Source organism: Equus caballus, chromosome 11 (genome assembly GCF_041296265.1).
Source record: "Equus caballus isolate H_3958 breed thoroughbred chromosome 11, TB-T2T, whole genome shotgun sequence".
Lineage (NCBI taxonomy): Eukaryota > Metazoa > Chordata > Mammalia > Perissodactyla > Equidae > Equus > Equus caballus.
Window position 1 is genome coordinate 50,962,027 of NC_091694.1, and position 24,696 is coordinate 50,986,722.

Below are 24,696 nucleotides of genomic sequence, written 5' to 3' on the forward strand. Positions count from 1 at the left end.
GTGGGAAATAATTGGTTGAGAAGGGAGGAGAGAGGTGACAGATCAGGGATGCTGGCAACTGAGGGTCTAGACTTCCTCTTCAAACCTGCCCCCATCTCTCCCCAGGATGGTGTCTGGGTTCGGGGCCTGTATCTGGAAGGTGCTGGTTGGGACAGGAAGAACTCCTGCTTGGTGGAGGCAGAGCCCATGCAGCTTGTCTTCCTCATGCCAACAATCCACTTCCGGCCTGCAGAAAGCCGAAAGAAGAGTGCCAAGGGTGGGACAGCTCCCTCAGACCTGCCTGCCCCATCCCTAGTTTGGATCCGAACCCATCCTCTGCTCCAACCCTCCCCAACAGCTGCTTCTGCCTTGCTCTCCCAGAGGCTCCAGGGGTCTGACTCCTTCTCTCCTTTCGCTCAGGCATGTACTCCTGTCCCTGCTATTACTATTCCAACCGGGCGGGCAGCTCAGACCGAGCCTCCTTTGTCATTGGCATCGACCTCCGGTCTGGGACCATGCCATCTGATCACTGGATCAAGAGAGGCACTGCTCTACTCATGAGCCTGGACAACTGAGAAGGCCTCCTCTTCTTCCCCTCTTGAGAGAGCGTCGGGGACTTTAGGAGCCAAGGCTGATAATGCACCTAGGACCGAGGCTGGACCTCACTCAGGCCTTGACCTTGGTTGAATCTGTCGTGTGATGGGGCCCTGGAAAGACCTAGTTGTGCTAGCCAAAAAGGAGGAAGAACCGTATTGGAGCTCAGTGCAATAAAACACCCGCGACCATAAGTCCTAAGTCTCTCAGTGGGATGGAGGGGATTTGGGGAGAGAGGACGCCCGAACCTTACACTGGACCGGAGCTCCTGTGAGCGGCTACGGGACAGGCGAAGGAGCGAGGGAAGCGGGACCCCTCTAGAGGAAGGGAGGCGTGGCCTTGAACGAGCGAGCCGGGCGGTGGGGCTTCGAGAGGGTGTGCCCAAATCTCGGGGGAGGACCTGAGTGGGTGGGGCAGGGCTTACTTTGGAAGGGCGCGTGATCCAAATGGAATAGGGATTTGTCAAGCAGGGATGGGGGCTGGACCCCGTACGTTACACCCTGAACCCCGCACCCCGCATTCGGGTTCCTACTCGGCACCGGCGCTGAGGCGAGCGCGACAGGCAGAAGGCGGGGCGGAGCCGGAGAGGGGGGACTTCGGCGCGAGGAGGGGCGGGACCATGAGAGGGGGGCGGGGCTGGGGAGGGGGGGCGGTGTTTGTGTTGGAAAATCCAACTGCGCCACGGGGCGGAGCGGCCCCCCCAGCCCCGGCCTGGGAGAGGGGGGGGCCGCTCGACCCCCTGGGAGACCTTGGGGAGCCTGAACACCTGGGACAACCCAGAATCAGGTAACCGGGAGCCGCGAGGGCGTCTGGAAAGAGGGAAACCATCTCCGCGCAGGGGGGCGGGGCGCCTGAGTCTCCAGAGGGGTAGAGTTGGGAATGGACGTTTGCGTCTCGGCAGAGGCGCTGGGAAGCCTCGGGCGCAGGCCAGCCGGGTCTCCTAGAAGGGAGGAGGGCGGGGCGGGGGAAATTGCTGGAAGGCAGATGTTTCGGGTTCCGAAAGTCAAGAGGGGCCTGAAAGGACTCGAGTCCCCCTTGGGCTGGGATTCCCCTTCCTGACACTAGGGTGGGCGGGGCGGGACAGTCCCTAACTGAAGGGCAGAACTAAAGGTCAGAGTTTGCAGACAGGTCAGTGCCATGGCCCCTTGAGGTCTGCCGTGGTCAGAGAAGTATTGTGTTTCCAGTCTTGGGGCCATCTCAGGCCTTCCTTCAGTTCTTCCCACTGGTGAGGTGTGCAGCCTCAGCCCTAACCCTCACCCCAGGAGCCCCGGTAAGCCTCCCAGCCGTGGCCTTCGCTCCCCTCCACGCCGCCGTACCTCACCTCCCTTCACTCGGCCTCACCCCGTTGGCCTCCTCATCCCTGGTCCTGCCCCCACTCTGCCGTCTCCTGCTCTGGCGCTCGCCGGGCTCAGGCCCTTCTCTGTGCTGAACCTTCCCGACGTAGCCGCGAGGTGGCGAGGGAGAGACGCACAGCCGGAGCTGAGGGGAACGGGGTGGGGGATGGGGCCCTGAAAGCCGCCGAAGACCCTCGGCCCGGCCCGGGGAAAAGGTGGGCCGAGATGCTCTTTTGACTTCCTATCATCTCGGCCCCCTCACAGGAAATTGTGGGCGGGAGGGCGAAGGGCAGGGGTGGGGAGGGGGCTGGGGACTCAGTCTCCGCCTCCCCGGGCTGGGGTAAATAGTGGGGAGGGGGCACGCGGGTTGGTTACTAAGCAACGCATATTCGCTTCCTGTCTGCTGTGGCTTGTGGCTGTGACTTGGGGTGGGAGTTGGCGAGAGTGGGGGGCTGGGAGACTGTGGGGAAGGTCGAGGACAGGATGCCTGGTTCTCGGGACTAGGAGAACCCTGGGAGGAAGGAGGGGAGGCAGCGAGCTGCGCTACCATCGAATTGGACTCGGCAGTTACCAGGAGGGAGGCGGGACCCAGGCGCGGCGCTGAGCTCCGCTCCACTTCCCTCCCGGGGGTTGCTTGCCCTGTTGCCAGAGTAACTGGAGAGCTAGACTCGGGAGCCGGATTCCCGAACTCTCCCATCTGCCCAATCCGCTCCAGCGGACGTCCCTGACATCATGGCCCTGGTAGCCAATGTGGAGGAGGCCTTATAGAGCGACGAGAAGAGCGAGAGGGGAGGGGAGGAGGTGGAGGAAACGAGGGGATAGCTGCCCGGGACCCGCACGTGCACTCCCACACGCTCTCGCCCACCCCCGCCTCCGCCGCACGCGCCCGAGTACTCCCCCTGCGCCTGCGCGGCTAGCCAGCGCTCGCCGCCCCCCGCCCCTCGCCCCTCACCCCCCTTCCGCATCTGGAGTCTGTGTTTGCAAACTAGTCCTGGGCTGGGCTTCTCAGCGCCTCAGGACCCAAGCGTTTGGGTCCTTCTGCCCTCTTTCACGGGGTCTCTAACCATTAACGCCCAGCCTTGTGTGGGAGGGGTCAGCTACCGGTTCCCCACCAACCCTTCGGGGGACGCCCCACTCTCCCAGGTGGGCTGGGCGGAGCTCTGGTTTCCGGCCGCACGTGCTCCGCTGCTGCCTTCCCGGGCTCTAGCTTAGTTGCCTCCCCAGGAGGAACGGAACGGGTACCAGCGCCCCTTGCCCAGGCTTCACTTGCTCGGGACCGGCGGCTGTTGCTGGCGGGGGAGGGCGCTGCGGGGAAGCCCCACACCGCCCAGGTGATTCTTCCCAGGCCGTCACGCCCCTTCTTCGCGTGAATTCTTCCTCTTTGATGTGCACCAAAATGCTTCCTATCCCTAACGTTTCTTCCCCACTCGCCCTGGTGCTCTTTGCACCTCCCTCGGCTCCTTTCGGGCTGGCTGTCCCGATCTCCACTCGTCGTTCTCGGCTTCTCCCGGTTATATAACTCTTCCTCTCGCCGTGTCCTGATTTCAACTCCACAGACTCCGCCCTGGAACAGCGCGGGGAGGGGCAGGAGAGTTGGGGACCCAGACAGATTCCGGCTGGCGGCCGGCTGGGACGAGGGGGGGGGTCCCACAGATGGGAGATGGAGCCCTGCGGGACCCGGCGCCCCCGTCCCCCACCTCTCGCCCCCCCACCCGATATCTCGCCCAGGAGAGAGAAGGCACAGTAGCTTTGAGAGGCGTGTCGGGACTCCGTCAGAAATGTGGGTTGGGAGGTCAGGGCTGGAGGCGGAGAGGAGGAGCCAAGAGGCCCGAGTCTCTGGGATTGGAGCCTTATTGAGGGTAAAAGAGATAAAGGCAGGACGCCTGGGTTCTTTCAGCTCCTTTTTGGGTTCCCAGAATTCCTAAGGCTATTTCCCAGGAAGCTTAGCCAGCGGCCCCTCTCCGCCCCTAGGGGTCAAAGGTCTGTGTTAGAGGTGGCCTAGGATGATGTCACCAGTGCACGTGCCCCGGGATGGTTGCCAGGCAGTGAGGCCTCCTCCCCTTTCCATTCCGGGCCCCCCCACCTCTGCCCTGAGTCCAGGTCCAGCCCCGTGCCATCTTTTTCCCTTCTCCCTTCCCTTGGCCTTAGCATCCTGCAGGTGGGAAACCCTGGCCTGGAGTTTCGTGAGGGGGGAGGGGCACGGGCGTGGTGTGTCCGTAAGACTTTGTCCCTTTGCTGGGTTAAGAGAACCCTGGGTCACTTTTCCCTAGATTGGTACAGAAGAGCTTTCCCTCCAAGCTCCCTCCCCCTTTGAAAGAGCCTCGTAACAGTCTTTTTACTTTCCCACCTGCTGCATTGCCAAGTGTCCTATTGCCCCTCGCCCCATTTTGAATTGAAGTGAGGGTGGTTTCAAGATAACCACCCCCAGGAGAAGAGCTGTATGTGGTATGGGGGATTCGCTGGACACCAGCTCATCCCTGACCTTAGTGGCACCCCCACCCCCACCCTGGAAGGTAAGGAAAAGGGTCTAGAAATAGTATTAGACTGAAAAGTCAGGGTCTTTATTCTGCGTAGGTGGCTGGATCTCTCCCTTGAGGGAGGGGGACTCAGTTGATAGTTATGGCTACCCTTCTCTATTGAGTTAAGTCCAGGGGTTGGTTACGGTATTGGCAAAAACTGGTTTTTCATGTACCTTAGAGCTTGGGTTGTCAGATCAGACCTGGATTCCATTCCCAGCTCTGCCACTTAGTGGCTATAGGGACTTGGAAGGTCACGACCTCTCTGAGCCTCATATTCTGAATCTGGAAAATTTAAATGTCAATACCTACCTTCTGTGCAGTTGGGAGGGGAAAAAATGAGAATTCATGCAAAGCACTTAGCACAGTGCCTGGCACAGAACGAACACTGAATGAATGCTTGTTATGAAATGCGTATTATTGTTCAATGCTGTTAGTTACTATTTTTATTATTATAGTTAGTAGGCCTGCTTCAAACTGGCCAAGACCTTGGGAGTTGTTAGGGAGGAGTGGAGAGTTTGTGTTAGTTTGGTGGGTGGTGGGGGCAGGGGCTGGGGATTCACTTCCACTGCTTTTGTGCACTTTATTTGATGATGGCTTTAGTAAGATTTGTGTTGCTTTCTTTAGGATTATTTTTTCCTCTCTTGAAGAAGAAACAGCTAAGACTATTCCTCTGGCTGTAAAAATAAAATAATTGTATTGTGGTTCTTGATTTTTAGGCAAGACCCCAGTCCCCTCCCATCTTGTTCTCTGGAGCCTTTCAATTTTGCAAAGGGACTCCACAGTTTCCTTTGCGGGGAAGGGGCTGGGCTGAGGGGTGTGTAAAAGGTTGGGGTGGGTGGGTGGAGAGAGACTAGTGCTGGGGGCTGGGGGGGGGGGTAGTTAAAGGAAGAGACCGGAAGGGAGGAGGAGGGAGCCTGCTGGTGGGGAGGGAGGGAGGGAGGGAGGGGAGGAGGAGGTGGTGGTGGAGGAGGAGGAGGAGGAGGAGGAGGAGGAGGAGGAGGAGGGAGGGGGTTGGGGAGAGCCTGCTACAGTTCTTTGTTTGACTCCGGGACTCAGGGACGGGGAGGAGGAGGGAGGGAGGCAGAGGCTGCAAGCGCCGGGGCAGGCCCAGGAGGCAGAGGAGGGACCGTCTCCCCGCCCCCCCCAGCCCCCACTCCCCCCCCTGCTGCTCCCCCCCTCCCTACCCGGACTCCGGGGGCACCGCCGGGGGACAGACACCCAGCAGGTAACCCTGGTCTGGCTCGCCTCCCCTCTCGGATATTCCTCCACACCCTCCCGGATGACCCCTTTCCCGGTTCTGTCTCCCCGTTTTCCCCGGCCTTGCCTCTTTTCCCTGGCCCTCCTTGTTCCATCTCCCCCACTTCGGCTTGTCGCCTGCTGGCCGCGCCGCCGTCTCATGCAGCCCGACTCCCTTCCCCTTGCCCGACAGCCTGTGCGCCCCAGGTCTGCCCGCGGCACCTTTCGGGGCTGTCTCGCTGCTGCTCCGGGCTTTGCTTTCCTTCCGAGCTGTCTCCTGGGGCTCGAGGAAGGAGGGAGTCCCTGTCCTTTTCTCGCTCCCCCAGTTCTCCGCCCCCCAACTCTGGCCCCCTTTCTCCTAGCAGTCTCTAGGGGTGAGGAGAGAACCGGAATTTGGGGGGCCCTTTGGAGGGGCAAGGGGCTGTGTGTTGCTGTGGAAGGGGGCTGTGAGTGTGTGCGGGGTGGGGGTGGGGGTAGTTAGAGACCCGGCTACCTCTCTGTTGTCCCTTTAAATGGCCCTCACATTTCTGGGGACTCGTGGGGGGGAGGTGGCAAGCCGCCTGCCTGGGGGGCAGGGCCCTCCGATCGTCCACACAATCAGGGGTGGTAATGATTTAAAGGGACAGCCTCGGTGTGGCCGCTGCCACCCTGTGCTGGCGGGAGGGGGAGCCGGCAGGCCATGTCTGGGGAGGCTTGGCTGGCTAGCAGGGCATTTGAGGCTGAATCTGTTAAGGGGCCTGCCAGGTCTGAGACAGTGGTGCGGCTGGGACTTGCAAGGAGGGGGTGACAGCTTGCTTGGGGGGTATTCAGCCTCAGCCTTCTCCAGGGCTCCAGCTTTGGGTTCATGGACTCCTTGGCCAAGAATCCTTGAGTCCAAACTATGGAGTATGTTGGCCCCCAGGTGGGGGCCACTGGCAGGTCTGCAAGTCAGCAGCCCAGCAGCCTAGCCTGGGCACACTGGAGCTGGCCTTTCAGCTTCCCCTTTTGTTGTTTGGCTCTGTGCACAAGAAAGCCCCAGCCCCTCCCCCAGCTCCCCCTTCCCGTCCACATGCCCCCCCCCCCCCCAGCACACACCCACCCCAGCTGTTGGACAGATGAATTACAGCCTCCGGCTTGGGGCCAGGGCTGGTGAGGGATTAAAGCTCTGGGGCTGGCCCTTTAAACGGGTGTTGGCCCCTCCCCCATTCTGGTGTCCAGACCCCATACACACCCTGCTGACCCCGTTGGCTGCCCCTCACTCTTCCTCTTGGTCTGTCCTAAGGCTTGCCACTCCCCTCTCTCTAAGCTAGACCCTCCCAAGCTTCCCCTTCCCCTCCAGCACAACCATGTACACAAATGCTACAAACACACACTCCCTGGTCCCACATTCTGAGCATTCCTGTCCTGGAGGGTTCCAACCTCAAGCTCCCTTCTCCAGCTGAAGGACCTTGCCTACCTGTGCTCCCTAGCCTGCAGCTGACCACTACGCTGGCCCAGTGAGGGGCGTTGCATGGGTCAGAAATAGCACCTCTCTGGGGGCAGTGTCATCAGCAGCCAAGGCAGCTTGCACCACATTGCGTCATGGAGGCTGGGGGCCAGAGGCCTGAGTCTCTGGGGCAGGGGGAAAGATGGGGGCTGGAAGGCCGGGGAATGGAGAGACTAGACTGGGAGCCCAAGTCTCTAGGGAAACCCAAATGTCTGAGTCCTTAAAGGCAGAGAACTGTGGCTAAGGGAGCAGGAAACATAGGTCCCCGAGGAATGAGTTTGAGCTGAGGGCAGACTTAGATCTGACCCCTGGATGGACACCTGATTCTTGGCCCTCGACTTAAGTTAAAAGGCTATGTTAAAAGGCATAGCTTCTTGTCTCTGAGAGTCAGGAGGGGAGGGAGTGGGCCTCTATCACCTTCTTGGGCCACATAAAGGAAGGAGGTGATGGGGAAACAGGATATGGCCTTGACGGGTGGGATGGAAGGGAGGCTTGCAGCAGAGGCCACTTCCAGACCCAGGCCCAGAGTCACAGTCCTTGCTGAGGAAGAGGGCTCCTCCCTGTTGGGCCCGTTCATCTAGTCTGGCCACCTGTGCTGCTCGCCAAGACCTGCCTGCACCCGCCTGGGGGAAGGGGAGGGGGCAGAGTCCAGAGGGTGGGGTTGACTAGTGTCTTGATAAGGGTAGGGAGGAGGCGGAGCTGAAGGTAGAGGATGTGCAAGCCTGGGGCCAGGATTGAGGTTGTCTTGGGTACAGTTGTCAGGGACAGCTGGGGCTACTCTGGGGCCAGGGACTCTCAGCAGGAGAAGCCAGTCAGAAGAGGGATCATGGGTTGGGTATTGCCTCTGGACTTATGCAGATGCCATAGTGTGCTCCCCTTACCTCCTGGTCCAGGCTGCTTCCTAAGGGAAAGGCTGGAGGACCACTTTGGGGATGGCATTTTTTGGTTGCCATGGAAACAGATTCTCCCATCCCATCTGACCACTAGAGCCAGGTTTCTCCTCATTAAGGGGACAGGGAGCACAGGGAAATTCTCCAGCTTGGGAGACCCCACCTCTAACTGGCTTTTTTCTTTTAGGTTCCCCCAGGCACCATGCCAGCCCCATAGTGCCACGCACCCCACCCTCTGTGGTCTGCTGCACCCCACTGCTGGGGCACTTGTTCCAATGAGACAGGGCACACCAAACTCCATCTGGTAAGTCCTGCCCCTGAGCACCCCTCCCTCCAAAGAGTCCAACTCTCCACCACATGCTTGAAGAAGGGTGGTATGATCTGGATCATGCCCACTCCTCAGAATGGTCCAGTCCAACTCTGAGCATCCCCCCACCATGTGGTGCTTGAGTGGTTCAGCCTTCCTGGTTTATGGAGCTCCCCTTTGTTGTTTACAAATGGTTCAGCCCTGTACTTCACCAGCCTCTCCACTACCACCAAAAAATCTTCTTCCCCTAGTGCTACAACTCAGTTGTTTATTGAATTGAATTAAGCTGGGGAGTAGAGATGAGATACACTGGAGGGATTTTTCTTGGGAGGGAGAGGTCTTTGCCCCATAAGAGTTGTTGAACAGCCTGGCTTATGGAGGGTGATAGGAAATTAATTTGGAGAGATAGTGGAGGCCATTGCCACAACAACCTGCTGTTACCATGGCAATCTTGGCATCTCACCTTTCCTTTCAGATCCCTTTCTGTTCCATTCTCTCCCCATTGCACTACAGCATTTGCCCCCTAGACCCTAAGTCTTGCTCCTCTTCTGCTTCCCTGTCTCCTTCTGACAGTTCTCTGCCTGAGGCCCTGTTCCAGCCTCCATTCTTCTGTAGGGAAAAAGAAGATACCTAAACCAGGGACTTACGTTCTCTGAGTGTGCATCACTCTTCTCAACTACTCACTGAGTTTTTGAGTGGGACTGTTTTCTTCTCTCTGTCTCTATTTGGCAAGATGGTTTGCACATTGGGGTGCCTCAGTGGAATTGTGTTGAATCAATGTGTTAACTGAATGGGCTCCATTGCCAAGCAACCGATGGCTTCTGAGATCTGCTGCCCAGCCTCCTACTCACCCCTTCTCTAGAGCACATGAGACATTTGGGATGGTAACCTGGGGTAGAGCTGAGGGGCAGGCTGACCCAGGAAATGGCCTGTGCAGATAAAACCAACAGAGGGAGAATAGGATAGGGGTGTTATAGAAGAGTGGTCAGAATAAGGCTTTGGAAGGAAGCCCAGCTCTTCCACCCTCTTGCAGAATGACCTTGCCCAAGTCACCTCTTTGAGCCTCAATTTCCTCATTTGAAAAATGGGGTAATAATAGTACCTCCTACCTCAGGTTTTGGGGAGGAGTTTAAAAAATGTCTATAAAGGGCTTAACACACTGCCTGGTGTGTAGTAAGTATTCACTAAATGCTAGCACTTAACATCATAATGGGAGCCGCAGGGAGCTGTGAGGATAAGCAAGGATGTTGAGGAACAGGACAGACCTTGACTGAAGGCAGACAGACCCCCAAATACTTGACTCAAACAGAAGGATCGCTGATCCAGCAAGACGTCAGGATTCCGAGAAGTGAGGCGACAACTCAGCAGGGTCATCCTGCTCCAGTGTTTCCCCGACTCTGTTCAGAAACGTGAAGGCAAACACAGAAGGGCATGTGCAGAGACACACGTGATCACGCAAGTGATGCAGAGGCAGACCCAGACAAAAGACCGAGACAGGAGCCAGGCAGACACACAGACAGAGACAGCCCCTCGGAGTCATGTAGACAGGCATAATGACAGGAACGCGGCAGACACAGGCACTGAAGGAGACAAGATGAGCAGACATGCAGGTGCACACGGAGACAGACACCGGGACCCACACACAGCCGACCTTGTCAGACAGATTGGTGAACACAGCGGTCCAGTCAGAGGCAGACACAAGGCTTGCAGTGACACATAGCGGGCCCGGGCCGGCACTGTCACTCCTCGGTGGGGGGCGGGGAGGGGCCAGAAGCGGGGGAAGGCTGGGGAAGGGAATCCCGAGCGGGCGGCCTGCCCGGGTGGCTGAGTCACAGCGGAGCCCCAGCCGGTGGCCCTCCCCTCCGCCTCCCCCTCCCCCAGGTAAGAAGCGAGCCTGTAACCCCTCGCTTTCACCAGGCAGAATGAGGCCTGGCAGGGAGCGGGATGCGGCGGGGTTCCCAAAACGGTCCCGCCTCCGCGCGCGTGCTGCGTGCCTGCTGACTGCCTGCTCGGTAAAACCCTGCCTGCGGGATCTCGACTTTGGCCGGCATGTGAGTCTGCATGCGCACCTCTGGCCCCTTACCACGCGTCCCGCGCGGCTGGAGCGCTGCGCGGAGGGGCTTCCCGGGCTTCAAGCCCAGAGAGAGTTAAGTGGGTGTGATTGATGGAGTGGGTCTCTCTCGGGGCTCCAGGGGGAGGGGGTCGGTTAAAGTCCCTAGTCCAGAGCCCGGATGGAGGGGGCGGGGCCGGGCTTAGCCGGGAGTGCCCGGATGGAGAGGGCGTGGCCTCGGCAGGAGAAGAATTAACCCTTTCTGCGCGGCTGACTCTCGGGACTGTGGGTCGGGCGGGAGTGGTTGGAATTTGTGCCCCAGAAGTATACCATTCTCCCAGCCTGGTTTTGGCCGCGTGCGTCTACCTCTCATCTGTCTTCGAGGAGTCTGTGGATGTCTGTCTTTGTGCCTGTCCGTGGTTGTCCCCTCCCCTTGGTTAGTACGGACACCGGGAGTCGGGGAGGGCTATTCCTGCCCCAAAGCGAGAGTGGAGGTGAGAGTGGACCGCCAGCCGGCTGCGGGTGACTGGGGAACAGGTGTGAGCGCAGCGTCGGGGCTGTAGGGCACGGGGAGGGGCCGTCGTGGGGGAAGACGAGAGGGGAAATTCCGCGGGACCGGTGGTGAGCGGTGTGTGGGCTGAGTTGTGTCTGCCTCTGACTGTGTGTCTGTGTGTGTTCAGGGAGGCGGGGGCTGAGTCAGTGGGAATAGGGGAAGGTTTTCTGGGTGACTCATGCTCCCCCACCCCAATCCTGAATCAGACCCCGAGGGAGGGCTTTGTACGGGAGGCGGATGAGGAGTCAGACGCCTGGGTCCCGGGTGGGGACAAGGATCCGAGGTAGTTGGCGAGAGTGAATGTGTGTTTAGTGTACAGGAAGTTTTTGTCCTCAAGTGAGGGCAGCTGTATTCCGAGTACTGGCGTGGGGGTTTGTGGATAAAGGTAGAAAGAGGCTGGAGGGACGGGACTCGCTGGTGTGGGGAAAGCTGAGTCAGTTCCCCGTGGGAAAGGGGAAGTGGTAGAGGGGAAGTGTCATCATCGCAGAAGGGGAAGCTGCATTTCCTGGTAACTGGCAGCGCCCTCTGCACCACGTCCTAAGCGGGGATCTGTTCCTTTGATGTCTGGACCCCTGGTTCCCCGTTTTCCCATGTCTGGTCCATGGGCCCCGGGACTTGGGTGAGGGCAGCCGGCCAAGGTTGTACTTGACCGCAGTTGAGCGCTGTACTTGTCCCAGGGCTTGGTAACTGACAGCAAGGCTGTATGGTGAGGAGAGAGTTCTGACAGAAACTCGCGTAAACTGCGGAGAGGGTCCGCCGAGCCCTAGCGCCTACCAGGGCTCGGCTGGGAGTGGCACGCCGGGACCGGTAGGGTCCAAGCGCTTGCGTGCAAGCAGACAACCTTGCCCTGCGGAGGGAGGACTGTTTTCACCAGAAACCCGCCTGCTCTTGTGGGCTGGGTGGAAATTTCCCCACAGCGCAGACCTCTCTCAGCGAAGGCGAACTTTCCAGCCGCCCCCAGCCCCTCGTCGCGCGCTCTCCCCCGGCTTCCTGCCCGGCTCTAGCTCCAGCTGGAGCGCTGGCCCCGCCCCCGCCGCTTTGTACTCTACGCTCGCCTCTCGCAGCTCTTTGTACTCTAGACTCTCAATGGACCGGTCCCGGGAGCGGAGCCGGCTCCCTACCTGCGGGGACGCCGGGTAGGCGAGGAGGGATCCTGGGCTCAGAGAGGAGAAAAGGAAGAACTGGGGCTTAAAGGAAGGTGCCCAGGAAGGGGAGCGCTCCGCCGTCTTGGGCACCGACGGGAAGGGCTTGGGGGGGGCGAGAAGGAGGAAGTGAAACGGGTTCTGGGTTCTTTAAGGGAGTGGGCGGTGAGAGTGGGACAAGGGTGATGTCACCGCCTGTCGGGCCCCGCCCTCCTCCCTCCCGAAGGACCCCCCCCCCCACACATTTACACACGCCGCTTCCGCTGCGCAAGTAGCCACGTCACGGGCAACCCCCGAAATCCCCCCTCCCTTGGGGGGCGGGGGCCACGTGGGCCGTGGGGAACCGCGTGGCCCCGGCGAGGAAGGACAGAGAGGATACGGGAGCCACGCGAGAGGGGCCACTCGGAACCGCGGTGCGCGACTTCTCAGAAGTTGAGGGATTAATGGGGGGGTTTGCTTTTGGGGTCGGTTGGTATTGAAGACGTAGAGAGCCAGGGGAAGTGGAGGAGCTGAAGAAACTGGGTATGAGGCTGGGGGCTTGACCATAGTTTGGGATGGGGTCAAGCGTGGGGGGTGGAGCGCTCAGATCGCGGGGCGGGCGGCTTTTCGTGCCGGAGAAGTCACTGTGACTGGCCAGCCTTAAGCAGTTCCAAGGGGCACTCGGGGTGGGGAGGTCAGGCACTGGGAGAGGTGAAGTGAGAAAGGGGAGCGACGTCTTTGTCTGCGTTGTACATCTATCTGCCGTCCGTCAGTCTTACGGCGGCGGGGTTGGGGGGCGTCTCGGGCGGTCTAGCTGGGACCACCGGCGGCTCTGTGGGTGCCTGGGACTTGCGGGTAGCGCCATCCCCCAGGCCGGCCCGAGCGTGCGACTCGCCGCCTTCCCCTGCCCGGGTCACAGCCCCACTTGCCTCGCCGGCCCGAGTGTCAGGTCCGAGATGGAGACCCTAGGTGGGAGCCGCGGGGTCACTTCGGGGTCACCCCGGGCCGAGCCCGTCTGACCGGCTCCGCCGCCCCTCCTCCCCCGGCCGGCAGCGGCCGGGCTAACCTCGCTCCTATTGGTCTCGGCCAGGCTGTTACTGAGGCGGAGACACGGGTGATGATTGGCTTTCTGGGGAGAGAGGAAGTCCTGTGATTGGCCGGATCTGTGGAGCTCGCCGACGCGCTGAGAGGACGCTCCCACGGAGGCCGGGTAAGCGGCCGCGGCGCTGCCTGCCATCCCGTGGCTCCCGGCTGGAAGCCTGGCAGCGCAGCCACCCTGTCCCACCGAGCGGCCCGACCGCTCCCGGCCACTCGTCCCGGCTCCTAGCCACTCTCCTGGGCGTCTAGGGGCTCTTTAGGCCGGGTGGGCCTCCCCTCAGGGCAAGCCAAGGCTGGGCTCCCTGCGCAGATGACAGACCTGTGGGTGCCACAGCCAGGCCAGCCCAGCCCCGGCCCCGACTGTGTGCTGGCCAGCTCACCTCCCTCCTTTTTCTTCTCCGCTCTGCAGAATTGGCTGTGAAAGGCCCTGGGCTGCCATCTGGGGGCAGTGGGCCCTACTGTCAGAGCAGCTGGAGCGGGACCATCACCCCAGAGAGCTGGGGCAGGGGGCCGTGCCCGATCTCCAGGGCTCCTGGGGCCACTGCTGACCTGGTAAGGGAAAGACTGGGGCTAGGTTGGCTGTGTGTACATTGGCAGCTCAGGCTCTGCCCGCAGTAAGATCATCATCTTCTCCCTGACTCAGGCTGAATGCATCGGGCAGTGGACCCTCCAGGGGCCCGCGCTGCACGGGAAGCCTTTGCCCTTGGGGGCTTGAGCTGTGCTGGGGCCTGGAGCTCCTGCCCGCCCCATCCCCCTCCTCGTAGCGCATGGCTGCCCGGAGGCAGGTGAGAACTTGGGCCATCTCTCTCTGTCTCCAGGTACTCCTTTTCCCATCTCCTGTACCCCTCAATCTCTATGTCATTTTCTGGGTCTCTGCCATTCTGTGGGCCTTGGTGCAGTCCTCAGTTGCTTTCTCTTATCCCCTCAGTCCTCTCGTTCCTAGGTAGGGACAAGGCTGCTCCATCTTGCTATATGTTAACAGACCTCTTCTCTCTCCAGGTGCTCTGCCAGCATCGGGCAGCCCCCACTCTCTGCTCCTCTACCCCCTTCACACGGCAGTAGCTCTGGGCACCCCAACAAACCATATTATGCTCCAGGGTGAGTGAGGATTCAAAGGTACTCTGGAATGGGAGGCAAAGCTGTGGCCTGGAAAAAGTTCCCCTAAGCCTGACAACCCCCCGCCCCCTGCCCCATTCTGCTCTGTAGGACACCCACCCCAAGACCCCTCCATGGGAAGCTGGAATCCTTGCATGGCTGTGTACAGGCATTGCTTCGGGAGCCAGCCCAGCCAGGCCTGTGGGAGCAGCTTGGGCAGCTGTACGAGTCAGAGCACGACAGCGAGGAGGCCATACGATGCTACCACAGCGCCCTTCGATATGGAGGAAGCTTGGCTGAGCTGGGGCCCCGCATCGGCCGACTACAGCAGGTTAGATGAGGCAGGACATAGGGGGTTAGGATTGTGCCTTGTGGCTCAGTGCCCTTGTCTCATGTCTGCTTCTGCCCCATCTCCTGTACCCTTCCCCCACCTCCCCAGGCTCAGCTCTGGAACTTTCATGCCGGCTCCTGCCAGCACCGAGCCAAGGTCCTGCCCCCCCTGGAGCAAGTGTGGAACTTGCTGCACCTTGAGGTGAGGCTGGGGCTGGGTGGGCTGTGGAGGAGGGCTGGGCTAGGTCTGCACCTGTACCATTCTCTCTCCTTTCTTTTTTTGCTCAGCACAAGCGGAACTACGGGGCCAAGCGGGGGGGTCCTCCAGTGAAGCGAGCTGCTGAACCCCCAGTAGTACAGCCTGTGCCTCCTGCAGCACTCTCAGGCCCCTCAGGGGAGGAGGGCCTCAGCCCTGGAGGCAAGCGCAGGAGAGGCTGCAACTCTGAGCAGGTATGGTCGTATGCAGGCAGGCAAGCAGTGAATGGAGAGGACTCCGGCAAGGAGTGGGATTTTCACACCCTCTTTTCTTCCAGACTGGCCTTCCCCCAGGGCTGCCGCTGCCTCCGCCACCATTACCACCACCACCGCCACCACCGCCACCCCCACCTCCCCCACCCCCACCCCTGCCTGGCCTAGCCACCAGCCCTCCATTTCAGCTGACCAAGCCAGGGCTGTGGAGTACCCTACATGGAGATGCCTGGGGCCCCGAGCGCAAGGGTTCAGCACCCCCAGAGCGCCAGGTGAGCACCTGTCTGTTGCCCCTTACCTCTTAGCTCCAAGTCCCCATGTTGTCCATTTCTCACCCAGTGTCCTCATTTATCTCCCACAGGAGCAGCGGCACTCGCTGCCTCACCCATATCCATACCCAGCTCCGGCCTATGTCGCGCACCCCCCGGGCCACCGGCTGGTCCCGGCTGCACCCCTAGGCCCAGGCCCCCGCCCCCCAGGAGCAGAGAGCCATGGCTGCCCGCCTGCCACCCGTCCCCCCGGAAGTGACCTTAGAGAGAGCAGAGTTCAGAGGTCGCGGATGGACTCCAGCGTTTCACCAGCAGCAACCACCGCCTGCGTGCCTTACGCCCCTTCCCGGCCCCCCTGCCTCCCCGGCACCACCACCAGCAGCAGTAGCAGCAGCAGCAACACTGGTCTCCGGGGCGTGGAGCCGAACCCAGGCATGGTGAGTGATGACCACAGGTGGAAGGTGGAGTGGGGGGATCAGTGGAGCTTGTCTGAGGTGGCTAGAGCAGCCCTCTGACCACCTGCATCCTACACTTGCAGCCTGGCGCTGAGCATTACCAAACGCCCGCGCTGGAGGTCTCCTCCCACCAAGCCCGCCTGGGGCCCTCGGCACACAGCAGTCGGAAACCGTTCCTGGCAGGTCCCGCTGCCACTCCCCACTTGTCCCTGCCACCTGGCCCCCCCTCACCTCCTCTACCCCCCTGTCCCCGCCTCCTACGCCCCCCACCACCCCCTGCCTGGCTGAAGGGCCCGGCCTGCCGGGCAGCCCGCGAGGATGGAGAGATCTTAGAGGAGCTCTTCTTCGGGGCTGAGGGACGCCCCCGCCCTCCACCACTACCCCTCCCTCACCGTGAGGGTTTCTTGGGGCCTCCTGCCCCCCGCTTTTCTGTGGGCACTCAGGATTCGCACACCCCTCCTACTCCCCCAACCACCAGCAGCAGCAGCAACAATGGCAGCCACAGCAGTAGCCCTACTGGGCCTGTGTCCTTCCCCCCACCTCCCTATCTAGCCAGAAGTATGGACCCCCATCCCCGGCCCCCCAGCCCAACACTGAGCCCCCAGGACCCACCTCTTGCACCCCTGACTCTTGCCCTGCCTCCAGCCCCTCCCTCCTCCTGCCACCAAAATACCTCAGGAAGCTTCAGGCGCCCGGAGAGCCCTCGGCCCAGGGTCTCCTTCCCAAAGACCCCCGAGGTGGGGCCAGGGCCATCCCCAGGCCCCCTGAATAAAGCCCCCCAGCCTGTGCCGCCCAGGGTTGGGGAGCTGCCTGCCCGAGGCCCGCGACTCTTTGATTTTCCCTCTACCCCACTGGAGGATCAGTTTGAGGAGCCAGCTGAATTCAAGATCCTACCTGATGGGCTGGCCAACATCATGAAGATGCTGGACGAATCCATTCGAAAGGAGGAGGAGCAGCAACAACAGGAGGCAGGCGTGGTCCCTCCGCCCCCGCTGAAGGAGCCCTTTGCATCCCTGCAGCCTCCATTCCCCACTGACACAGCCACAACCACCACTGCTGCCACCGTCACCACCACCACGGCCACCCAGGAAGAGGAGAAGAAGCCACCACCAGCCCTACCGCCACCGCCGCCTCTAGCCAAGTTCCCTCCGCCACCCCAGCCACAGCCACAGCCACCACCACCCCCACTACCCCCACCAGCCAGCCCGGCCAGCCTGCTCAAATCCTTGGCCTCCGTGCTGGAGGGACAAAAGTACTGTTACCGGGGGACTGGAGCAGCTGTTTCCACCCGGCCTGGGCCCTTGCCTGCCACACAGTATTCCCCTGGTCCCCCATCAGGTGCTACCGCCCCACCGCCCACCTCAGCGGCCCCTAGCGCCCAGGGCTCCCCACAGCCCTCCGCTTCCTCGTCATCTCAGTTTTCTACCTCAGGTGGGCCCTGGGCCCGGGAGCGCAGGGCAGGCGAAGAGCCAGTCCCGGGCCCCATGACCCCCACCCCTCCACCCCCACCCCTGCCTCTGCCCCCTGCTCGCTCTGAGTCTGAGGTGCTAGAAGAGATCAGTCGGGCTTGTGAGACCCTTGTGGAACGAGTAGGCAGGAGTGCCACAGACCCGGTGGACACGGCAGACCCAGTGGACAGTGGGACTGAGCGACTGCCGCCCCCCACCAAGGAGGAGAGTGGTGGGGTAGTGGCAGCAGCAGGACAAGGCAGCAGCAAGCGGAGACAGAAGGAGCATCAGAAGGAACACCGGCGGCACAGGCGGGCCTGTAAGGACAGTGTGGGTCGGCGGCCCCGTGAGGGCAGGGCAAAGGCCAAGGCCAAGGCCCCCAAAGAAAAGAGCCGCCGGGTGCTGGGGAACCTGGACCTGCAGAGCGAGGAGATCCAGGGTCGTGAGAAGGCCCGGCCTGATCTTGGCGGGGCCTCCAAGGCCAAGCCACCCACAGCTCCAGCCCCTCCACCAGCTCCTGCAACCTCTGGCCAGCCCACACCCCCGTCAGCCCCTGTCCCTGGGAAGAAGGCTCGGGAGGAAGCTCCAGGGCCACCAGGTGTCAGCCGGGCTGACATGCTGAAGCTGCGCTCACTTAGTGAAGGACCTCCAAAGGAGCTGAAGATCCGGCTTATCAAAGTAGAGAGTGGTGACAAGGAGACCTTTATCGCCTCTGAGGTGGAAGAACGGAGGCTGCGCATGGCAGACCTCACCATCAGCCACTGCGCTGCTGACGTCGTTCGTGCCAGCAAGTGAGTTAGGGCCTGTCCCCCATGAGGCTGCTGACCTGGCCAGGGAGGAGGCTCCCTTCTCTAATCACCCTGATATATCTGTCCTCATTTCATTTCCTCCCACAGGAATGCCAAGGTGAAAGGGAAGTTCCGGGAGTCCTACCTTTCCCCCGCCCAGTCTGTGAAACCGAAGATCAACACTGAGGAGAAGCTGCCCCGGGAAAAACTCAACCCACCCACACCCAGCATCTATGTACGTGTGCCATCCGTGCTCAGAACTGCCTCTGCCAGAGGGTTATAAGACAATGTTGGGGGCTGTTGGGTTGCTTTGAGCCTGGGCCGGGGCTCTGATCCCAGCCCTGTCTCCTGGGTGTCCCTCAGCTGGAGAGCAAACGGGATGCTTTCTCGCCGGTGCTGCTGCAGTTCTGTACAGACCCTCGAAATCCCATCACCGTGATCCGTGGCCTGGCAGGCTCCCTGCGGCTCAGTGAGTGTGTGCGGCACAAAGGTGTGGGGAGGGCAGCAAGGATCTGGGGCCTTGGGAGCCTCTACAAGCCCCCACACTTGAAGACTCAGGACTGTGGCTATAGTGAGCTCTCCTCTGTCATTCATAGACCAGTTTTGAAGAGTGCTCTGTGTAATGGATTAGCTGGCCTCAGGCTTTTCTCCCATCTGTCTGTCTCTCCCCAGCAGTGGGCAAGTGGGAATGGGATGTATCTCAGGGCCTGGTTAGAGTCACTTGGTTTTCTTGGTGATTAAGGATGAGAAGAATACAGATTGTAGTAAATCCTGAAGACCTATGGTTCAGGGCTTTATCTATGTTTTTCAAGCTTTTATTGTGCAAAATTTCAAACATAGAAAAGTAGAGGAAACCATATAGAAACGTGAAATTCAATCTTCGTTTCCTTTATACACATAGTCGTTTCTGTATCCATATATTCTCTGGGCTTTCACTTGACTAAATCTTTTATGGGATCCAATGATAGCTTAAAGAAACTGCCATTTATTGAGCACCTACTGTTTGCCAGGTGCTCTGTGCCTTGGGACTCTGGTGGAGGGGCTGAGGCTCAGAGCAGCAGTGGGAGAAAGGGAGTTGGTGGTGATCCAGATAAAGGCTAGGGCCTGGGAGGGTGAACCCTCCCAGCTTCATGTGGGGGTGGGGTTCTCACCTTTTCCTCCTAGGCTGAGCTCTATGGGTGAAGCCTATGTCCACCCTGTCAGGCTTGGGGAGTAAGGCGGGACAGAGTGAGTTGGATCCTTGCTCCCTGCCCTCTGCCTCTATGCTGACATCCTGCTTGGCTCTCCCTTACAGACTTGGGCCTCTTCTCCACCAAGACGCTGGTGGAGGCAAGTGGTGAGCATACGGTAGAGGTGCGCACCCAGGTGCAGCAGCCCTCAGATGAAAACTGGGATTTGACTGGTACGCGACAGATCTGGCCCTGCGAGAGCTCCCGTTCCCACACCACCATTGCCAAGTACGCGCAGTACCAGGCCTCATCCTTCCAGGAGTCCCTGCAGGTGAGTGGTGAGCATGGACAGAGGCAGGGGTGTGGGATCAGGGGGCTTGGAGCTGGGGCTGCGGTGGGAGGGCTCCTGGAAGGTCCCTGACCCAGGCCTGCTTACCCCTGTGGCCAAGCAGGAGGAGAAGGAGAGTGAGGATGAGGAGTCCGAGGAGCCGGACAGCACCACAGGAACCCCTCCTAGGTACCGTACACTTTGCCCCTACCTTTCATGACTCCTTCCCTGGGCGTCTCCACCAACCTGTGTTCTCCGCCCCAGCAGCAGCAGCACACCAGACCCGAAGAACCATCACATCATCAAGTTTGGCACCAATATCGACTTGTCTGACGCCAAACGGTCAGTGGTCAGTGGGGCTCAGGCCAGCAAAGCAGGGGCAGGAGTGCCGATGGGGTGGCCGCGGCAGGGTAGCCTCTCACTTTGTTGTACCGTCGCCACCGCAGGTGGAAGCCCCAACTGCAGGAGCTGCTGAAGCTGCCCGCCTTCATGCGGGTAACATCCACGGGCAACATGCTGAGCCACGTCGGCCACACCATCCTGGGCATGAACACGGTGCAGCTGTATATGAAGGTCCCAGGCAGCCGAACGCCAGGTGCGCTCGTCGCCCGGGCGCGCGGGGGCGGGAAGCGCGCGAGGGGCGGGACTGGTTTCGGCGCTTCTCGGTCCTCCAATGAGAGCTAAAGGGCGGGCTGGTTGCCGAGTTTGCTCGGCTAGCCCTGCCGTTCTCTGTCGCCCCCTGCAGGCCACCAAGAGAACAACAACTTCTGCTCTGTCAACATCAACATCGGCCCAGGCGACTGTGAGTGGTTCGCGGTGCACGAGCACTACTGGGAGACCATCAGCGCCTTCTGCGACCGGTGCGCGCCGCCCTCCTCCCTGTTAGATACCCCTCCACGTCCCGTCCCGTCCCTGGGTCCCCAGATTTCCATCTGACCCTGTGTCCACCCTGCAGGCACGGCGTAGACTACCTGACGGGTTCCTGGTGGCCAATCCTGGATGACCTCTATGCTTCCAATATCCCTGTGTACCGCTTCGTACAGCGCCCCGGAGACCTCGTGTGGATTAACGCAGGGACTGTGCACTGGGTGCAGGCCACCGGCTGGTGCAACAACATCGCCTGGAACGTGGGGCCCCTCACCGGTGAGAGGGTGGGGTGAGGTGATGGGTCCTGCAGAGGGGGTGTGGCCCGTGCAGAGTGAGCCCCGGGGGCGGGGCTTGGAGAGCGGCCAGCTCTGCGGGAAGGGGCTGCGGCCCAAGTGGCCGGGAGCTGTTTAAGAATCCTGTAGTGATCCCCTCTGGCCTGCAGCCTATCAGTACCAGCTGGCCCTGGAACGATACGAGTGGAACGAGGTGAAGAACGTCAAGTCCATTGTGCCCATGATTCATGTGTCCTGGAACGTGGCTCGCACGGTCAAAATCAGCGACCCCGACTTGTTCAAGATGATCAAGTGAGGGCCCTAGTTGGGAGGAAGCCCATCTGTGTCGCGGCCCTCGGTCTGATTTACCCCATTCTCCGCCTCTCTCTCCACCCTTTACCATGTGCCCTGCAGTGTTACAGTTCTGGGGTGGCTGACAAGGGCCCTGCTCTGAAGCAGCTTCGTTTTCTTGTGGTCTAAATAGACAAAAACCACATGAAATTTCAACTGTGTTAGATGCCCTGGTCAGGGGATGTGACCGGGGCGTGCAGCTGGGAGGCCCCGACCTGCTTCCCCGCGCCGGCAGCCCTGCCTCAGCACCACCTTCCCCGCACGCAGGTTCTGCCTCCTGCAGTCCATGAAGCACTGCCAGGTGCAGCGGGAGAGCCTGGTGCGGGCGGGGAAGAAGATCGCCTACCAGGGCCGGGTCAAGGACGAGCCCGCCTACTACTGCAACGAGTGCGACGTGAGTGCGCCCGCTCTCCTTCTCCCGTGCCCGGAGGGAGGTGCCCTCGGTGGCCCGCCCTCCCCGTGACTGCCTCCTCCTCCCTGTCCCAGGTGGAGGTGTTCAACATCCTGTTCGTGACGAGTGAGAACGGCAGCCGCAACACGTACTTGGTGCACTGCGAGGCGTGCGCGCGGCGCCGCAGCGCGGGCCTGCAGGGCGTGGTGGTGCTGGAGCAGTACCGCACTGAGGAGCTGGCGCAGGCCTACGACGCCTTCACGCTGGTGAGCGCGGCCGGCCGGCAGGCGGGCGCGCACCGGAGTGGGGGCGCGGGGCGCAGGGCGCAGGGCGCAGGGCTCGGGCGTGGGGTGGGCCGCCCCGCGCCTGCCGCTGAGCCGCCGCCCGCTCTCTCCCCGCAGGCCCCCGCCAGCACGTCGCGATGAGGCCGGACGCCCCGCCCGCCTGCCCACCCGCAGGGCGCCGCGGGGCCACCAGCACACGCCTGGGCTGGACCTAGGTCCCGCCTCTGGCCGGGAAGGGGGTCGGGCCCAGCCCTTCCACCCCATTGGCAGCTCCCCTCACTTAATTTATTAAGATTTTTTTTTTTTTTTAATATGAGGAAAAAAGGAAAAAAAAATGGGAGACGGGGGAGGGGGCTGGCAGCCCCTCGCCCACCAGCGCCTCCCCTCACCGACTTTGGCCTTTCTAGCAACAGACACAAGGACCAGGCTCCGGCGGCGGCGGGGGTCACATACGGGTTCCCTCACGCCTGCCCGCCGCCCGCCCGGCGCTGACGCGCGGCTCGTGTTTGTACATAGACGTTCCGGCAGCCGAGGTTTTTAATGAGATTCTTTCTATGGGCTTTACCCCTCCCCCAGAACCTCCTTTTTTTACTTCCAATGCTAGCTGTGATCCCTGTACATGTCTCTGTTTATTCACTTGGTTATGATTTGTATTTTTTGTTTTTTTTTGTTTGTTTTTGTTTTTTGGTTTTTAATTTATAACAGTCCCACTCACCTCTATTTATTCATTTTTGGGAAAACCCGACCTCCTGCACCCCCCAAGCCATCCCGCCCGCCCCTCCGGGGACCGCCCGCCGCCGGGCTCTCCCTGCGCCCCAGTGTGTGTCCGGGCCGGCCCGTCCGTCTCCGCCCGCCCGCCCGCCCGCGGCTCCAGCCGGGTTCTCATGGTGCTCAAACCCGCTCCCCTCCCCTACGTCCTGCACTTTCTCGGACCAGTCTCCTACTCCCGACCCGACCCCAACCCTGCCTGAGGGTGAGCGACTCCTGTACTGTAGGGGAAGAAGTGGGAACTGAAATGGTATTTTGTAAAAAAAATAAATAAAATAAAAAAATTTAAAAGTTTTAAAGAAAGAACTATGAGGAAAAGGAACCCCGTCCTTCCCAGCCCCGGCCAATTTTACAAACACAGACCTTCCTCCCCGCCCCGCCCCCCTTTTCTTTTTAAGCGTGAAACAGCCCAGGGCCAGGGCCTCACTGGGGCAGGGACACCCCGGGATGAGTTTCTCTGGGGCTTTATTTTCGTTTTGTCAGTTTTTTCTCCTCGCTGGGGCTGCGGAGGGGTGGGGGGTTTACAGTCCCGCCCCCTCGCACTGCACTGTCTCTCTGCCCTAGGGGCAGAGGGGTCTTCCCAACCCTACCCTTATTTTCGGTGATTTTTGTGTGAGAATATTAATATTAAAAATAAAACCAGAAAAAACGTCTTGTTTTGGTAACGTGCTGGTGATAGCGGGGAGAGTACTGGGAGGAGGGCTGCAAGACCGTGATTGATGGGGAGGGAGTGCGCAGACCCCGGCGAGCTGAGCCCCTCCCCGGAGGCGCCTGTGGAATGTCCAGAGCTCTGGTCCGCTCCACGGTATGGGGGGTGCCTAATCCTGGAGCCGCATTCCAGGATAAGGGGGGTGGGGAGAGGCTGCGCCGGGGGAGGGGCAGGAAAGAGGGCTATAAGGGCCGCGGCCCAGACGGCCTGGGCGGGCGGGAGCTAGGCGGGTCATGGCGGATGTCCCGGGGGCGATGCGACCGGTTCCCGGCGGCGGCCCAGAGCCCCGGGACCCCTTGGACTGCTGGGCCTGCGCTGTGCTGGTCACGGCCCAGAATCTGCTGGTGGCTGCCTTCAATCTTCTCCTGCTGGCGCTGGTGCTGGGGACCATCCTGCTACCCGCTGTGACCATGCTAGGCTTCGGTTTCCTCTGTCACTCCCAGGTGAGCGTGCATCCTGGGATGTGCGTGTGAGTGCGCGTGTATGTGGTGATGGTGGCGGTGGGGTCTATGGGCCACAACTTGTCCCCACCTGGGCTGTTTGGCTTGGGCCTGACGCCTCTTCTCCTCCCACAGTTCCTGCGCTCCCAGGCTCCCCCTTGCACCGCGCACCTGCGGGACCCGGGCTTCACGGCCCTGCTGGTCACCGGATTCCTGCTCCTCGTGCCGCTGCTCGTGCTTGCCCTGGCCAGCTACCGCCGCCTCTGCCTGCGCCTCCGCCTGGGCGATTGCCTCGTGCCCTACAGCCGAGCCCTCTACAGGCGCCGGCGCGCCCCGCAGCAGCCGCGGCAAACCCGGGCCTCACCAGGGTCCCAGGCCGTCCCCACATCAGGAAAGGTCTGGGTCTGATCTGAGGACTCTCAAGTCAAGAACAACCCTGACCACTGCCCTCTCTCGCTGTTGGCACAAGGACTTGAAGCCCGGGGGTCTCCAGACTTACCCTGCCCCCACTCCTGCCTAAGCCGAGTCCTAGCGACCCCTTGGGGAGCAGCATCTGTGGACCCAATGCTGGTGAAAATTTGCCACACCCTAGAAAACCTACTTTCTTCTCACTACCCATATCTAAATCCTGAACATCTGGGCTGGACCCTGCATACCCTCTGCTCTCCTTGTGAACAGGACAACGGAACCTCGTGTTCTCCTTTTCCGGTGCGGCTCCTCTAGTATTTACGGGCTGCGGGGCGAGGTTGGAGGGAAAGGAGTCATCCCACATCAATAAAGAATTAACGAACTGAACGTGCTCCTGGGATCTCGTGAACACAGAGACTTCACAAATACTATCACTCCTGCCCTGTGCCCAGGAGCAGGAAACACGGGGAGGGGGGTGCGGGCTCAAGTGAGCAGACGGGAGCATCCTTCAGCCTTCCCTTACGCATTAACCCGTTCTTCCTGGCCAGACCCCAGAGCTCTGTCCTGACCCCAAAGTCACCTACCCAACAACAGAGTGGAGACAGCCTGGCCTCTCTCTCTTGCTCTGCTCCCCTTGGGGACCTGAGCCCGTTCTCTGACCCTAGTTTAGAGGAACTCGGTGCTGCCAGGCCGGGGAGGGAAACAATGGG

General features: G+C 60.8%; 3 protein-coding genes and 1 long non-coding RNA gene across 24 annotated transcripts in view; 3 read left to right on the forward strand and 1 right to left on the reverse strand.

Moving 5' to 3' along the window:
* DNAH2 (dynein axonemal heavy chain 2) overlaps positions 1-767 on the forward strand; it is a 106,045-nt gene extending 105,278 nt beyond the window's left edge. For all 4 annotated transcript variants that reach the window (XR_011423478.1, XM_070228102.1, XM_023653714.2 and 1 more), the window contains 2 exons: positions 106-256; positions 400-767. Coding sequence is in view for 3 of the 4 variants with exons in the window: in XM_070228102.1 (XP_070084203.1) it covers positions 106-256; positions 400-554 (306 nt within the window). In the remaining variant the exon portion in view is untranslated. The remainder of the gene's footprint in view (positions 1-105; positions 257-399) is intronic.
* On the reverse strand, positions 98-2,559 carry LOC138916318 (uncharacterized). Of its 2 annotated transcripts, none has more exons than XR_011423488.1 (3): positions 2,479-2,559; positions 1,915-2,052; positions 98-226 (listed from the first exon to the last, which is right to left on the reverse strand). It is a non-coding gene; the product is annotated as an uncharacterized lncRNA (long non-coding RNA). The 2 variants fall into 2 exon arrangements; XR_011423487.1 differs by having other exon boundaries at positions 124-226; positions 1,890-2,052.
* On the forward strand, positions 1,217-23,082 carry KDM6B (lysine demethylase 6B). Of its 17 annotated transcripts, none has more exons than XM_070228140.1 (24): positions 1,217-1,359; positions 8,205-8,321; positions 13,139-13,258; positions 13,556-13,698; positions 13,790-13,931; positions 14,146-14,244; positions 14,353-14,572; positions 14,681-14,773; positions 14,860-15,021; positions 15,105-15,311; positions 15,401-15,745; positions 15,847-18,002; positions 18,108-18,234; positions 18,363-18,468; positions 19,294-19,499; positions 19,621-19,685; positions 19,764-19,838; positions 19,943-20,091; positions 20,242-20,356; positions 20,452-20,639; positions 20,806-20,947; positions 21,254-21,380; positions 21,473-21,643; positions 21,779-23,082. In XM_070228140.1, exons 5-24 carry the CDS (start codon positions 13,795-13,797, stop codon positions 21,800-21,802), a joined length of 4,914 nt encoding a protein of 1,637 aa, XP_070084241.1. In that variant the 5' UTR covers positions 1,217-1,359; positions 8,205-8,321; positions 13,139-13,258; positions 13,556-13,698; positions 13,790-13,794; the 3' UTR covers positions 21,803-23,082. The 17 variants fall into 17 exon arrangements, with proteins under 17 accessions (XP_070084241.1, XP_023509491.1, XP_023509486.1 ...); XM_023653723.2 differs by having other exon boundaries at positions 1,219-1,359; positions 19,761-19,838; XM_070228142.1 differs by lacking the exon at positions 1,217-1,359 and adding an exon at positions 4,166-4,420.
* Positions 23,082-24,373, forward strand: TMEM88 (transmembrane protein 88). The gene is made up of 2 exons (XM_001504791.5): positions 23,082-23,581; positions 23,714-24,373. The coding sequence occupies exons 1-2, from the start codon at positions 23,372-23,374 to the stop codon at positions 23,984-23,986; spliced, it is 483 nt and encodes a 160-aa protein (XP_001504841.1). The 5' UTR covers positions 23,082-23,371; the 3' UTR covers positions 23,987-24,373.
* The last annotated feature ends 323 nt before the right edge of the window (positions 24,374-24,696 follow it).